Genomic DNA, 16134 nt, shown 5'->3' with positions numbered 1-16134 from the left:
AAATAAAGCTAAAAAATTTAAAAATAGGGCGAGAGTTATTTCAGAGTAGTTAAATGGAGATATATGGAAAGAAAGAAGTTTTCTGAAATAAATATATCATTTGCTGAATAAGGCGTGAGGATTTTACGATTATAATGTATTGAGATATATAAAAAGACAAGAATTTTTTAATTTGCTAGTGCTAATTATATTATATATATTATATTTCGAATTTAAGGAATTAAAGATATAACAGTTCAATCATTTTTAAATGGAAATAATAATTATGGTTGCCGCATTGTTGCACAATCTTTTTTTGTATGTATACATACATTAAGTTTCTGGCACTACGACTGGAATAATTTTATACTTTTGACATTTTTGGGGACTGTGGGCAATAAATCCCCCTCTCTACACGCCTTTGGTAGCAAATGTTTGTGCACACTTTATGGCAACGAAATTGCCCGCATGGCAAATGTGGAAGTTGCGGTCGTGATCGTGTGAGGCGAACCTGTTGATAAGCAGAATTTGAATACACGCACGCGATATGGACCGTATGTTAACACAGACACATACGTAAGCACATGTTTATTTGCATATTTGATACGACGATTGCGATTACGAAATACTTCCATGGGGCGAAGCTACTATTAGAAAATATACATATATTTAAGCGGTGCACTTATTAAATTAGGGTCTTAAGGCAGAAAAGCGCTGAGCTCTTTAAATGTGGTTTAGTACATACATAATTATAATTAATAGGCAATGACTGTTCCTAAGGAACTGTTCCCAAGAATTTTGGAACAGGTTTGCATTTGGGTTGTTTCCACTTGGGCAGGCGCACGTGTTAAGAAGATGAAATATGGAACGGCAAACGAACAGATAGCGTGAGGCGCGAGCAGGCCTTTGTTGCAGGGTCCAAGAACAAAAATCCCAAAATTAAAAGATAATGAAAACCATTAAATACGAATTTTAACGCTGTTATTTATTTATACGATTTCCCGTCAACTAAGCGCGGCGCGACGAAGCGCGAGATGCTATCAACATCACAGTGCAAATAATATGGCACTTGTCATATCAGCTGAAGCCACGAGCGCCATCATTTCAGTAGCTACCATAGAATCGAGTTCTTGGGGCTTGTAGTTTAACAGGTAGCGGATAGAGCGGGGATGGAGCCCAACAATGGGCCAATATGGAGCGGTATCTGAATCTGAAGTACTCACTTTATTGTCTGCCTACTCGGCATGAATCAAGGTTTATGGGCGCCATCGTCGGTGGTGAAATCGCGATCCGATATGGGGCCCCTGTCTCTCGTTCTCTCTCGCTCGAACTCGATATTTTTAGTTTTAATCTCTCAGTTTTCGTTTATTTCGGTGCCAGGCTTATGTTTACGTCATTCCGAAGGCGTTGTACTTTATTCCAAGATCGAATTTTGCAAATCATTTTGCCAAGCGAGCAAAGAGCACCAAATGCAACAACAACACAGAGCTCTCGTGTGCGGTTGGTGCTGGGTGAAGGGGCGCAGTGGCAGAGCGAGAGGGAGCGCCACTGTCAGCGTCAACGTCAGCGCCAGCGTCGGCCGAGAGCCGATTGCCATTGTACACTTGCGCATCACGTGAACGTGGAAGTCGTCGGCTGTGTGCCGAGCCGAACGTGTGAGAAACGTGATCAAAGATCAGACAGAGAGAGCGCGAATTTTTAGCGCGCTCGCACACACACACGTGCAGAAAGTAAAAAGTGAGCGCGGGAGAGTGGTTACGCCGCGCCTGTGGGAGTGTATTGAACGTCCATGTATGTTTGTGTGCGTGCCTGTGTGTGTATGCGAATGCAAATGTGTGTATGCATGTGCATAAAAATGGCAACAAATTAACACTGCGCGGCGCCAAAGCAGTTGTTGTTGCTGCCGGCAAAGTGTTGGCGCATTTTGACTTTGACAAGCTCTCCCGTTCGCGCTCTCTCACTCACAAGCTCTTTGCGTTTTCTTCCTGCGCGCGCTCTCTGCATCTCTCTCGCTTTGTCGTTAAGGTTATCGCTAATTATTTTGCAAATATCAATGCTGTTTTTCTTGCTGCGCTGTTTTCAACAAAACTTATTAAACATTTAGTATTTTTTGCAAATCTCTCTGATAATGAATTCGCTAATACCCAGCCATTTCACAACAAAAGGCAAATATGTACTAGAAAACAATAGCAACAACAATTACTGCCTTTTTTTTGGTTTTATCATTTTGTGCGCCGTCATGCTGCCTGCTTTTATTTTTATGAATTAAGTTGCCTTGTGACAAAACAAAGTTTATAAATATATTTTTGTTCATATAACTGGGCAAATACAACGAATATATTATGCAAATAAACGTTTTTTTTTTTAAAACTATATTACTGTGTTCGTCTTGGCTCTTTCAGTTGGTGCCGTGTCGCATGATGTCACAGTGATAAATCAGCTGCGTGGCTGTCGCAGTACCCCTTCAGGTCCACACGGACCAACTCGCAATGATAAGATTTATATATACCCCGAATTACTGTCATAATTGGCGGTCTGGGTCTGAGATAAGACTGCAGCAGCGGCATCTAATCATGGAATTTGCCGAGTGACTAAGTACCCGCCGTGGATTCATGTTGGACTCGCTTTTCGATCAAAGGTGGCGGAAGTACAGATACAGTTAAAGTTCCCTATCCAAGATCACGAGCAATTAAATATATATGCTACTCATTTTGTTTGCTTTTAGCACTTTTGTCTGGCCAAATCGCATATTTTTATTGTTTTTACGCTAGCTGGGATCACATCACGGCACATTTTTAAAGAAAACCCAATTTCGAAGAGACGCCTGACGGGGGTGGCACTTAGCCGAAGAAAATATACACTACAATTAATATTATGGAACAACGTCATTTAAATTTTAATGAGTTAGCATTATGTGTAGAAATAGAAACAGTTCTTAAGTAGAAGAAAATGACTGTGTTCAAGAATATGAAATATATATCAATATAAACTCATACTCCTTTTTAAATATGTTGATCTGTGCTTTTCCAATTGAGTTATTTTAATGAAATAAATATTAATATCATTTTCGTTCACCTATATTTTTATTATCTATATAAACAAGCCAGAGTGAAAATCTTACAGATAGTATCCGATAGTATCCGAAGATACGATAGTAAATAACACGAATGGTCAATCTTGAAAAATAACAAAGTTTTGGATAAAAGAAAGAAACAATATTTTTGACGGATTGTTCCTATGGCAGCTACATTTATGATATGATACTCTTTTCTGTCAAAATCTAGCAATATATTTAGATAGTTTATAGAATGTTCGAGAAGGTATGTTTCAATGGAAGTCAATTGCAATTGATTTAGTTTTATGAGTTAATTAACCAATTTTCATTGCCAATTGAGTGAAATATTGTTATGCCCATTGTTAGAGTAATGAATGTGAAAAATCAAGTGGCCGCACGAGCTGTTAAAATGAAAAGTTCTATTTAAAGCAACTACGTGCCGCGTGAGCCGTCAGGCACTCACGCCCACACAGCTGAGGATGTCGCGATGGGGAGGCCAACGAGTGGGATGGGGTGGGTGGGGTTGCGGGCATTGGAAAACAGTGAGAGGATAAGACGCGAGGCGCTATCAGCTGCATTGGCAATTAAAATGATTTTCATTTGCAATTGCGGAAAAAAAGAAACAAAATAAATACGCGTCTTTGACAAGCTGCCAGCCCGGCCCAGGGCAACGATGGACGACGACGAGACACAAATCAAATAACGCAAAGTGTCCATCAATGGGGTGGCAACTAATTGGGCGCGTCGCGGCATTTGTGACCAGGTTAGCACCTGCTGGCATCCAGGGCTTATATGCGTTGCAGGGCCAGCTAAGTTTAGCGAAAAGTTTCCATGCGCCATTGTGAACGCTAATTCATGTCAATTGAGCTATATCAATTGATTGCATACAATTCAATTAGGCCCGACAGATAGATGTTGGCCTGGGCAAGCCCCGAGCGATAGATTGGCAAATATATGCAATAGAAATTGACGCTAAGTTTCTTGCAAATAATTCAGCGTAAATTGTTGACATGAACCTTTAAGGCATTGTTCAACAAGTTGACAGAACGCATCTAACTGGCGGCACAGTTCCCATCAGTTTGGCTTCTTCTATATACATTTGGGGGCTGGGCACTCTGTAGGCCATGTTAACAACTGAATGGAAAAACACCTGCTGCACTCCGGACTGAACTTGACATGTTAATTCCATGGTGCTGTCACTGTAGTATTTATATACCCTTATTAAGGGCATACAAATTTTGTCATCAAATCTGTAATGTGTGTAGAAGGACACATATCCGACCTTAGAAGGCATATATATTCTTGATTAGTATCAGCAGACGACTCCTCAACTAGTCTCTCAGTTTTAAAACTAAATTTATATTTCTATTTCAAGCTGTTCATATGTCTGAGTCCGCCAGACTTTTCTTAGAAGCGCCATCGCTCGAAAGCTAAGTTCTTAAAAGAAGAAATTGCTTATATTATTTCATTCATAAAGCTTCTTTTATATTTGCAAAACCTAATAAAATCGTATTACTATAACATCTAGCTGTAATAATAATAGGTTAAAAAATAAGTTTTTGTTCATGAGACTTTTGTTGAATATTTTGTTCAGGACTTCTTGGACAAAAATGAAATATGCTAGTTTCTTTATATGTGAGTTACATCATATAAATTCCGGAAGACTATTTCATATAGTTCCATAGAAAGAGGAAGAAATATAGACCAAACTTAGAAATTACGATGTTCACTCTTCTAGTAATTCGCATCAAATCGAACTACTATACTATATAATAATCGAAATCAAAATAAAGTATAAAATCATCGCCAAGTTACATATCTTCAAGGGTATTGCATCTTCGGTGTGCCGAAGATAAATTCTTCTATTCTTCTTCTTATCAACTCTTGTTTGGCTAGGCTGTTAGCTTTGTTACACGCGGCGTATGCGCAATTTATCCCAAGTGTGTTGGCTGCTGTTGGTTATCATTATCGCCCTTCAATTGGCGACGTATGCAAAAAATTCCACTAGCTGGGGGTATCAGTCTCAGTAGCTGTATCTGTATCTGTATCTGTATCTGTAGCTAGGCACTTTGTATCTATTCTTAAACAGTGCAAATTTCCATATCAAAGTCGGGCTAACAAGCAGCATTTTAATTGCTGCGACGACGGGTGTGGCCCAGTGCAAATTTGTGCAACGCCAAGAGCTGCAGTTGCTGCTGCCTAAAGGAAGGCCCTGCCTCCTCCCAGGCGTGCGTCCCACATCCGCCCGCCTGACGTCAAGCCCGCTGCTGACGAGCGACGCGCTGTTTGCCATTTGTCAAATGTCGCGCTTTGATAAGCGTTTTTTGTTAGTGCACAGCGCGCAGATTCATTAATTCGCTACAGCAATTTGGGCCGGCTTCTGGGGGCTGTGCGGTGGGCATGACGCATCCGAGGAGCAGTCAATGGAACGATAAGATCGACACGATTAGATTGATTGGGCCAACCGGCCGTCAGTCAGACCCATTAACAGACGAGCCGACAACTTTGTCCCTACCACACAAATGACAGATTGAAGCACTTGACTCAATAGAACTCAACTGGATGCCACTCGATGCGATCGATGGCGACTATATTTAACATTGTTTTTCTCCAGAAATCATTCACGGAACGTGTCCCTTTTCGGCTGACAGTTAATTCTTTACATAAGATCTCTGATAAGGGGTTTATGGAGTGGGCGACTGCCTCTGCCTCTGCCTCTGCCAGTGTCTCTGTCTCTCTTTCTGGGCCTACGCCTTTGGCTGTAATGATAATCCAATTAAGAGCCACTAAATCCCGCTGAAAATCCACTCATATTTAAAGGCACATTAAATGATAAAACAGCCGCAATCAAGGCGAACGTGCCAAAAAAACGTGTCGATTATATTTTTTTTTGCTCCAAACATTCTTATCAGCTGCAGAACTCTGTGCAAAAAAAAACCCAAAAACAAATGCTCGTGTACCGATTAATATTAAAAATGAGCGCGTTCTTTATAGCTGTCTTCAATGGAATCAGAATGAGTTTGCCCGCGATAGTAATTAGGCTAGGGGCAAGCGGAAAGATGGCTCGTTTTCGTCTGTTTTTTTTCTTATTAATTTTTATATTTTTCTGTTGCAAATCAAAGTCTCTCTGATAAGCATAAATAATTTACTGTTCTACAAAATATAATTGATAATAGTGACTCGAGTTTGGCAGCAATTCCTGTTGACTCCAAGTTCCATATAGGGCTCTATTGATGTCAATTCTGGAATGGAATTGCATTCATCAGGGCCTATGGACCTGCCAATAGCTGAGTTATGGATCGTGTATGCGATTCCTTCAGGCAATTCGATGGCCATAGTATTCCTGCGATTGTAACATTAGACGACAGCAGCTGTCAAAGCTCAAGTTATGTCAATTACAAGTAGTTTGTTTTTCTAGCCCAGAGAGAGAGAGAGAGAGAGAGGGAGAGAGAAATCTAGTAGATGCCATTACTGAGTATGTGCGTGGCTTATCAGCGACTGTGGCTTGACCTCGACAGCGGCTCAGGCTTATCAGCAGGAGCAAGGCAAAATGAAAGCTCAAGCAAAGTATCTAACGGATACCAGCTGTAACTAGGTGCAGGAGAGCGAGCCAAAATAGGATGTGACTAATTTTGTTATTGCAATTTGTAAGAAGAAACAAAAACCCATTACGCAGAAAACCCAAAAGGCTGCCAGAGAGAAAGAGTGTAAGAGAGAGAGAGAGACAGGGACAAGGCGCGAGGCAGAGTGAGAGAAAGAGAGATAGAGAGGAGAGCGCGGGCGAGGCTGAGGCAGTCGAGTGCAAGCCACTTGGGATTGATAGCTGGGTGTTGTCGCTGTGTTAGTGTTGTTTACATATTGGCCGGCAAATTCGAGAGCAGAGAGCAGGCAACACTCACACTCGCACACACCAACACACACACACACACACACACACACACAGCAGGCCCGCCTGCCTGCCTGCCTGCCTGGCAGCGTGTTCGGGTTTTACTGATAGCAAAAGCAACAACCAAATGGAAATGGAATTCACGCGATACACATGTGTGTGCCGACAACAACAGCAACAAAGTGACAGATACTTCGACTGCGACGTCGACATCGCCAGCGAACTCTCTCGACGTGCAGGCGAGCGGGCAGCCGAGCGAGCGAGCGATCATATTTATAAAAGAATCGCTGCGGCAAGTATTTCAAGCAGTCGCAATCGCTCGCTAGAACAAACCAAAACCCGCAAGATACGCGTAAAACAGTCCGCACGGCCAAAAGTATCTCTATCTGTAGCTGTATCTGTATCTGTAGCTGTTCTGTATCTGTAGCAGAGCAGAGCTGAGTATCTGCAGTAACTCGTGTGTTCGCACCTCAAATATCCGTATCCGTGAAATATCTGTGAAACGAAACGTCAAATCGGTATCGCATAATTTTTTAATCGAGCAACAGCTGAAGCCCCAGACTTTTTTTGTCAACCTCAACGTGTCTCCGCGTCGTGCACATGTGCTCCACCAGCTAAATGTCGGAACACGTTGTATGAAAATCACAAAAACGACATAAACAAAAAATTTCCACTGCCCGCAACTCCAGCAAGCAGTCTGACAGAGAAGGAGCGAGTGCCAGCTAGAGTGCGAGAGAAAGAGAGTTCGAGTGCATCTGAATTTAGCCCGCGCCGCACACATGACCACCACCTTGAATATGGTGAAAACTGGGAAATACGCCAATGGTATGTATCCGAAATCGGAGCACTATATAGCTCCGCGCAGTTCGCATAGCTCTTATCGCGCCTTCGCCAATTGCCTCCACGTGCACGTGTCTGGCGTGTTTATGTAAGACCGACTCGGGCCGACTGCAATTGTCAATTGTCAGAACTCAACGTGTTGCCGGAAACAGCTGAAACCATACCCTCTCCCCCTTCCAGCTGCGGCTTTTGCATAGCGTGTCTAGCTTTAGGCTATAGTCTATATATCACAATTCAATTCAATGCCTTATAAGGCAAATGAAGCGAACGTTAATTGAGTTCGAAGTTTGCAACAATTTTTTTTATATTTTTTAAAAATCTCTCAGCTCGTTAATATTTGTTATAATTGTAATTGCTTGTACGTGCTCGCATATACTATATAAAAATATGCATCGACCTCCACTGCGCTTCCAAAAATATTTCTTCCATGCAAAACTCTAGACACAACTTCTTCAACGAGCTAATGTCAAGAGAAGCAAAAACAGAGAGTAATAATATAGAAAAAGTGTGGAATTTTATACAACTTGGCTGACAAAATAAGTTTTTAGCACGCTCAACAGAAAATGATAAAAATAAACAAATATAAAAGTAGGGGAGAGGTGATGGTGGGGGGGCTATCGAGAGCCAGCCAAATCCGACGCAGTATTTATGCTATTCTTTTCTTTCTTTTATTTTATGTTATTTAATTTTCGTTTTGTGAAAATAAGCGAGTGCCAATGAAACTGAAAATTCGAATTAGGATCGGAAGATATAGTAAAAGTAGAAAGTACTTAGACTATGCTCAAATGACGCTGATGTAAAAGATCGCGCGAGAGAGAGAGAGAGTACAGAGCGAAAGAAAGAGAGAGAGAGAGAGATCTACAAAAAATAAAACAAATATCATAAAATGAATTACAGCTGATATTTAGCCAAGAGCATTACGAGACAAAGGCAAACAGAAGCGCCCATTGTAAGCGGGTCTACACGTAGGCCCCGAGTGCTAGCCATGCATGTAGGGCCTGCTGGCTTCGATGAGTCGTGAATCGTAACAATTATCTAATCTGATAGACTGACATACTATATATATATAAATACTAAATATTTAGGTATGTGTTTGTGTATATAGCAAAGATTTCTTGTTGTTATTGCTCCAATTTATCGGGCTCGTTATTGCGGTACAGTTATTTAGACGTTATCGGTTATCAGCACATTTGCACTTGGTTAAGGTGCGGTAGGTGCGTCTGTGGAGAGTGGGAGGGGTGGTTGATTTGTTAGTGTTAGACCGTTAATGTCCTTCGTTTGGCAACCCAATTATCGCATATGACCAAGGCCAGAAACTAAATATAGCCCATATGGGAGAGTTCTAGGGTATCAGATTGGCAATCAATCAAAAATCCACTTTCATAGCAGCACATAAATGTTTATTGATGAAATTGCTTTTGAAATTTGTTGCGATTCCATTTATGGAACAGCACAAATTTAATTGCTTGTATTTCTGTGGCCCCCCCTCCCTCTTTTATTAAACAAAAGTGTATAAATTAACATTTAGATTGCGATAAAAAAAGCACATCACAAATGGCTGCGGCTGCGCACCCAAAGTGGGTCTAAAAGCAAAAACAAGAAGAAGCAACAAAATGATTGCGCAAAAAAAACGATTCGAAAAACGTGTCAGATAAAAAAGAGTTCCACCGCAACGTGAATCAGCTCCATAAACAGAGAGAGAGAGACACTGTGGCAGAGCGAGAGAGAAAGCGAGATCAAGCGAGAAAGAGAGGGAGGGAGAGTGGCTGACTCTGCAAATTGCCAAAGTCTCAAAGTTCACTTCAACGTGTCGAGTCATCGCAACAACTGTTAATTATTGAGTGAAATTAATAACGAATAATTATTAATAACGAAATTCAAACCAAACGCCTTCCACTGGCATTGGCTGGGCTGAGCTGGGCTGAGCTGAGAAAACGCTTCGGCCGAGCGGTTCAATAGACCCGCTCGGGCCGTGCCTTGTAAGGCCGCGGCGCAAGGTTGCAAATTGGCTGGTTGTGCAACAATTATTGCCAACAGCTGCAGCCAGAACTAAGTCTGGGTCCATTTAAGGCGGCGTCCGCGTCTAAAAATAAAGCCCCGATCGAGTTCGGGCCAGCATTCAAAGAATTCCCCGTGTGTCGCAAAGCCAACAGCTGTGCCCGCCCAGCCCGCGTCCGCACAAGAACAGATCTGCCGTCACGTGCGGCCGAGCGAGCGAGCGACACGCTTCCAGGTAGCTCGTGCGGGGTGGCTGGGCAGGGCTGTGGCTCTGGCTCTGTCTCTGGCTCTGGCCTGGCTCTGGTTGTGGCTGTGGCATGTCGCGTGTGCTGCTGTTAGCTGTTAGCTGGTTTTCGCTCTGGGTACAGCACCGTCTGCTGATGTTGCACTTCATTGAGGCGCAGGTCTCGCGAGTAATTCACATTCACGAGTGGGCGTTGCGAGTGCGTATGCGTGTGTGTGCGTGTGTGTGTGTGTGTGTGTGCGTGTGTGTGTATGGTTGTGTGTGCGGCCACAACAAGATTTTGACACAGTGTTTTATAAATAAACGCGCCCCACATACAAGCGAGAGAGGGAGCGAGAGAGAGAGAAAGAGCGACATGGATAGCGAAAGAGAGCGCCTTGCTTTTGGCATTGATAAGAGCGCTACAAACGTTTCTCCCGGCCAAAACCATAGCCATATATATGCTCAATCATATGCATAACTTGCCCCATTGATAGAACGCGTCTTTTCAATATTTTCAGAAAATTGTATTATAATTTGCAAAACAAAATTAACCCCAAAGCAGAATGATTCGGTTCGTTAGGTTGTTAGAAACCTTAAGCCTGCAATTAAAATAAATTACCTTATACTTGTCTTGACTTACCTGAATACTGTTAATTGACCTGGGATTTCAACTGTTGCCCCTATTGCAGATAAAATCATTGGCGTGCGGCATGTGCAATGCATCCTGTGCTTCTTCTGCCTCTCCCTGGCCTATGCGTGGCGCGTTAATCTTAGCGTGGCGCTGGTGGCCATGACCGAGCCGCCAAACATAACGGAGGCCAATGTCACGGATGACAGCCAGGAGGAGACACTGGATATGGATGTAAGTGCCACCAAATGTGGCAAGCAGTCGAATGAATCGCCTAACCCCATCACTCTCTCCCCCTGCAGTATTACCCCTTCACGGAGTCGGAGAAATCGTACATGCTGAGCAGCTTCTTCTGGGGCTATATCGTCACCCAGGTGCCCGGCGGCTACATCGCCCAGCGCTATGGCGCCAAGATGCTGCTGATGGTGGGCCTGGTGGCCTGTGCGATTCTAACGCTGTTGACGCCGCTGTCCCTTAAGCTGGGCGGCTGGCAGGCGCTGTGCGTGGTGCGCGTGCTGGAGGGCCTCACACAGGGCGCCGTGCATCCGGCGACGCATTCGCTGCTGTCCAAGTGGGCGCCGGCCAGTGAGCGCGGCATGCTGGCCACCATTTGCTACTCGGGCGCACAGTTCGGCACCATCATGATGCTGGCCACGAGCGGTTTCATAGCGGACTCCTTTGCTGGCTGGCCGGGCATCTTCTATTGCGGCGGCATCTGCGGCTTTGCCTGGGTGCTCTTCTGGTGGATATTCGCGGCGAGCACGCCGGAGGAGCATACTCGCATAACACGCGAGGAGCTCAAGTATATTGAGGAGTCACGCTCGGTGGGCAAAATGCAGGATGCCCGCAAAATGGCGCCCACGCCCTGGGGCAGCATCTTCACATCGATGCCGTTCCTGTCGCTGCTTGTTGTCCACTGCACGCACATGTGGGGCTTTTGGACGCTGCTGACGCAGATTCCCAGCTACATGAAAAACATCTACGGCATTGATATCAAGTCTAGCTCGCTGCTCTCCTCGCTGCCCTACACGGTCATGATGATACTCAGCTTCTTCTTCGTCTGGCTGTCCAAGGTGCTGCAGAACCAGAAGTCCATATCGCTCTCATTCAATCGCAAGTTCTTCAACTCGGTGGGCCACTGGATACCCATGCTGTCCCTGATTGGACTCGGCTATGTGCCGCGCGAGAGTGCCACCTTGGCCGTGGTGCTGCTTACCCTCACGGTGGGCATAAGCGCGGCCACCTATTTGGGCTTCCAGGTCAACCACATTGATCTGTCGCCCAACTATGCGGGCACCTTGATGGGCATCACGAATGCGGCGGCCAATGTCATGAGCGGCTTGGCACCACTGGCGGTGGGTCAGATCGTCAAGCATCCGGTGAGTAAAATGCTTCAAGGACTAACCCAACTTTTGGCTAATTGATTGAATTTTCCATTCTAGGAAAATGTGAGCGAATGGCGCACGGTGTTCTTTGTGGCCGCCTTCTTCTACTTCATTGGCAACCTGCTGTTTGTGGTGTTTGGACGCACTGATATACAATGGTGGGACTCTCCCGAGCCTGTTGACGAGGAGAGCGTGGAGGCGGGCGTGCCACTGGCAACGGCGGCCAAGGACCAGCAGTCAGGCCAAATCGCAAATGACAAGCCCTAAGACCACCAGACCTGACTAAAGACTTTGTCATGCTTTTCAACTGAATTCCTTTTGTATAAAACTGCATAGCACAATGTACAGTCGGTTTTATGAGGATGTAGGAAGAGCATGATGTTGTCATAGTTGTTGTTTTCTTAAACTAAGTGCTTAATATAAGACAATAGCTATAATTAGGGGTTAAAGGACAAGAGCTGAAAATTGCCATAACGACGATCGCGTGCTTCCATTAGCGATATTAAAAACAACATATGATAATTGTTTAGTTTGTAGGCAGCATAAATTATTATTTCCAGTATTTTTCCATAATGTACATAAAATATACTATTTAAAAAAATATAACAAGAAAAAAAGCTAGTTGACAATGTAAATAGCAAAATATAAATTGCTAGCCTAAGTAACTATATAAACGCTGCTCTATTAATTGTTATGTTTTAAAGTGAAACTATATACCTTAGCTAACTTATGGCCGTAGTTAATTAGTTAAATTAGTAATAAACAAACAACCAACTTGTGATGTACGTAAAAGAAATGAACTAAAAAAGGCAGAAAAGAAGACATGCATAGAAGACAAACAAATATAATGGCCAGACATTGAACTTGAACAAATCAAAGTAAAACAAAACGTTTGTCTTCTTATTTCGAGTACTTTTTGAAAATGGCGCCAATCATTGGCCACAACTATCGGTTAGCAAACACAGCTGGACTCTCGCTGCAGCTGTGTTTGATGCCCGATAGTTGTTAGTGCCGATAGGCGCACATACACACAGCTGCAGCAACAGCTGAGCTGTGTTTGCTGACCACAACAAAACAGAACGAAAACAAAACGCAACGTAGGCAGCAGCAGCAGCAGAATCGTTGGCGTCAAAGATTAATCTTTTTTAGAGCAACGTCGAGTGAGCACTGCGCAAAATGTTTAGACACGCTAGCGACGCCATTGCGATCACATCAAAGTAACGGCTTTAAAACATGGTACTCGGCTGCTTTGAATGCTGCAGCCGCACAGGCTACGACACGATTGGAAATACAGGTGAGCGCAGCGCACCTTTGTTCGCTGTGGTTCCGGATTTGCACTGATTCATTTGAACGAACTTTTGTTTTGTTTTGTTTTTTTTTGCCAGGTCCCCGTTTCGGTGTGCGTCATCTGCAATGCATTTTGGTATTCTTCGGCCTGGCAGTGGCCTATGCCATGCGCGTGAATCTGTCTGTGGCGATTGTGGCTATGACGGATAGTAATCATACCAATCCGGATTTTCCGGAGTTCGCGTGGGACGAGAGCATCAAATCGTATTTGCTGAGCAGCTTCTTCTGGGGCTATGTGGTCACCCAAGTGCCGGGCGGCTATTTGTCCGCAATATTCGGTGCAAAGTATATGCTCTTCTTTGGTGTGCTTATCTGCTCCTGTTTGGCGCTGTTGACGCCATTCTGTGCGCTGACCGGCGGCTGGAAAATGGTCGTTGTGCTGCGCGCTGTCCAGGGACTCTGCCAGGGCGTCATCTTTCCCTCCACGCATACATTCCTCTCGAAGTGGGCGCCCGCTGAGGAGCGAGGGCGTCTCGTGGGCTACTGCTACTCGGGCTCACAGTTTGGTACTGTGGTTATGCTCTCTGTGAGCGGATACCTTGCATCCTCGTGGGCTGGCCCAGCATATTCTATATTTCCGGCTGTGCGGGCATTCTGTGGGCCTTAATCTGGTTCTACTTCTGCGCTAGCACGCCCGCCCAGCATCTGACGATTACGCCCAATGAGAGGCGCTACATTGAGACCTCTGGCCAGCTGCGTCGCGCCTCGGATGCGGGTCGCGAAGAGTTTGCGCCACATCAGAATCTGCGCACGCCTTGGCTGCGCATCTTTACATCGCCACCGTTCCTGTCTCTGCTGCTGGCGCATTGCGCCAACAACTGGGGCTTCTGGACGCTGCTCACCCAGATACCGACGTTCATGAAGAATGTGCTGAACATGGACATCAAGCACAATGGGCCGCTGTCGGCGCTGCCCTACTTCGCCATGATTATACTGACCTGCGGCTTCATCTGGCTGTCGGATACGCTGAAGCGGAATGGGAGTAGCATGTCGCTTAACTTCTCGCGCAAATTCTTCAATTCGCTTGGACTGTGGCTGCCCATGCTGGCGCTGCTGGGTCTGGGCTTCATCACACAGGGCGATGCGAATGCCAAGCTGGCGATTGGTTTGCTCACCTTGGCCGTTGCTACCAATGCGGCCAGCTATTTGGGCTTCCATGTGAACCACATCGATTTGTCGCCCAATTTCGCTGGCACTCTGATGGGCATCACCAACTGTGCCGCAAATGTGATGAGTATTTTGGCGCCGCTCATTGTGGGACTCATTGTTAAGGATGAGGTGAGTTGGCCACAGATTGTAGATGACTTATCTAACTATTTCTTTGTTTCCTTTTAGACGGATCCCACGCAATGGCGCATTGTCTTCTACTTCACCGCTGTTGTCTACTTCGTGGGCAACCTGGTGTTTATTGTGTTTGGACGTGTTAGTGTGCAGCCTTGGGATAGCCCCAGCACACGGCAGGCACGCCCATCGCCCACCCACGGACAGGATGAAGCAGAGCGGTCGCCTCTTATTGATTCCTAAACAATTCGAATTTATTCTTTTCAGGGTGAGTCTGAGCTTGAAACTGATGTACCTAAATTATAGGGTATTTAGATGGAATTGATTGTCGCTATTTTATGCTAATACAATATAGAAATAGTACTACGTCTAGTTATACATGTCATATTATATACACTACTATATTTAATAAATATAAAACGCTTTTTGTGTGCTTATAGCGGAAATTTGTTATGTTACCAATTCTTATCGTAGATATGTATGTATGTTCTTCCTGAAGTAACTTATATTATCTTTAAAAAATATTATGGTATCTGTTTTTATACCCTTGCAGAGGGCATGATAATTTTGTATCGAAGTGTGTAACGCATAGAAGGGGTAATCTCCGATCCTATAAAGTATGTATATTCTTGATCAGTATCAACAGCCGAGTCGATATAGCCATGTCCTTCTGTCTGTTTCTATGCGAACTAGTCTATCAGTTTTAAAGCTATCGGTATGAAACTTACAGAAGTCGGAACCGGCTAAATCGGACCAGTGTATAATATAGCTGCCATAGGAACGATCGGTCGAAAAGTAGGCTCTTGTATGAAAAACTTTTAGTGTTTTTAAATATCTCTCGGCATTAACTATTTTCCCTGTGCTGGAAAAAGCATTGTGATCATATTGAAAAGGTTTGGTCTGCAAGGGTATTAAATCTTCGGCGTGCCGAATACCGCCCTTCTTTCACGTTTTCAGTTGATATTGCTACCTCATTTTTAAAGAAAAAACGTACTGTTATTATATCTCAGTTTTGTGTTCCTTCCTTAAAAACTATCTTTTTTAGAATTGTTTACAACCAAGAAATATATAGAACATATATATAGAACATTTGTGTAAGCCGTTCAGTTTTTATGGATACATAAGTTCTTATATTTCATTAATTTTCCCCTTTTATAACTAATTATCTGCCCGAGGTCTGGTTTCGAACTTCCACTGAACATAGCGCGGTGTATTTTGTACTTCTTAATAACCCGAATCCCCAGTTCTACGGTTTCTTGTGTCAGACACGTAAGTTCTATTATATAATTCCGTTGCCCATAATTATCATATCCGTCATAGGTTTAGTTTACTATAACCTCTAGAGAACCTTTGCTCAAATTTAATAATAAGCGTGTCCAGTTTCCAGAGTTTCTATAGGCACATATGAGCCCTAAATAACTCGTGCAGTCAATTATTATAATGTTGGAAGTTTTGGTTTTGGTGGAAGATTATATTGCGCCTGCTGACTGTTGTCCCTTCTCGATTATA

The 16134-nt window shown here is 43.9% G+C and overlaps 2 protein-coding genes across 2 annotated transcripts; both read left to right on the top strand.

Moving 5' to 3' along the window:
* The first annotated feature begins 7225 nt into the window (after positions 1-7225).
* Positions 7226-12886, top strand: MFS14 (Major Facilitator Superfamily Transporter 14). Its single transcript, XM_064686729.1, has 4 exons — positions 7226-7745; positions 10674-10846; positions 10915-11991; positions 12055-12886. The coding sequence occupies exons 1-4, from the start codon at positions 7700-7702 to the stop codon at positions 12262-12264; spliced, it is 1506 nt and encodes a 501-aa protein (XP_064542799.1). The 5' UTR covers positions 7226-7699; the 3' UTR covers positions 12265-12886.
* A 188-nt stretch (positions 12887-13074) lies between these two features.
* MFS15 (Major Facilitator Superfamily Transporter 15) lies at positions 13075-15071 on the top strand. The gene is given in 4 exon segments (XM_064686730.1): positions 13075-13291; positions 13383-13892; positions 13895-14622; positions 14680-15071. Coding segments are annotated over 4 exon segments (1488 nt in total). The 5' UTR covers positions 13075-13230; the 3' UTR covers positions 14869-15071.
* The last annotated feature ends 1063 nt before the right edge of the window (positions 15072-16134 follow it).

The sequence above is a fragment of the Drosophila montana genome, unplaced genomic scaffold (assembly GCF_035044405.1).
Source record: "Drosophila montana isolate Dmon_TW-CO22-7 unplaced genomic scaffold, ASM3504440v1 contig_3200_1, whole genome shotgun sequence".
Taxonomy (NCBI): Eukaryota; Metazoa; Arthropoda; class Insecta; order Diptera; family Drosophilidae; genus Drosophila; species Drosophila montana.
The sequence above is the reverse complement of the archived record's forward strand: the minus strand, read 5'-3'. Positions and strand labels throughout refer to the sequence as shown.

Coding starts and splice junctions, on each gene's coding strand:
- MFS14 (XM_064686729.1), top strand. CDS start 7,700: ATGACCACCACCTTGAATATGGTGAAAACTGGGAAATACGCCAATG. Junction 10,847..10,914: donor AGGAGACACTGGATATGGAT/GTAAGTGCCACC, acceptor CTCCCCCTGCAG/TATTACCCCTTCACGGAGTC. Junction 11,992..12,054: donor GTCAGATCGTCAAGCATCCG/GTGAGTAAAATG, acceptor TTTCCATTCTAG/GAAAATGTGAGCGAATGGCG.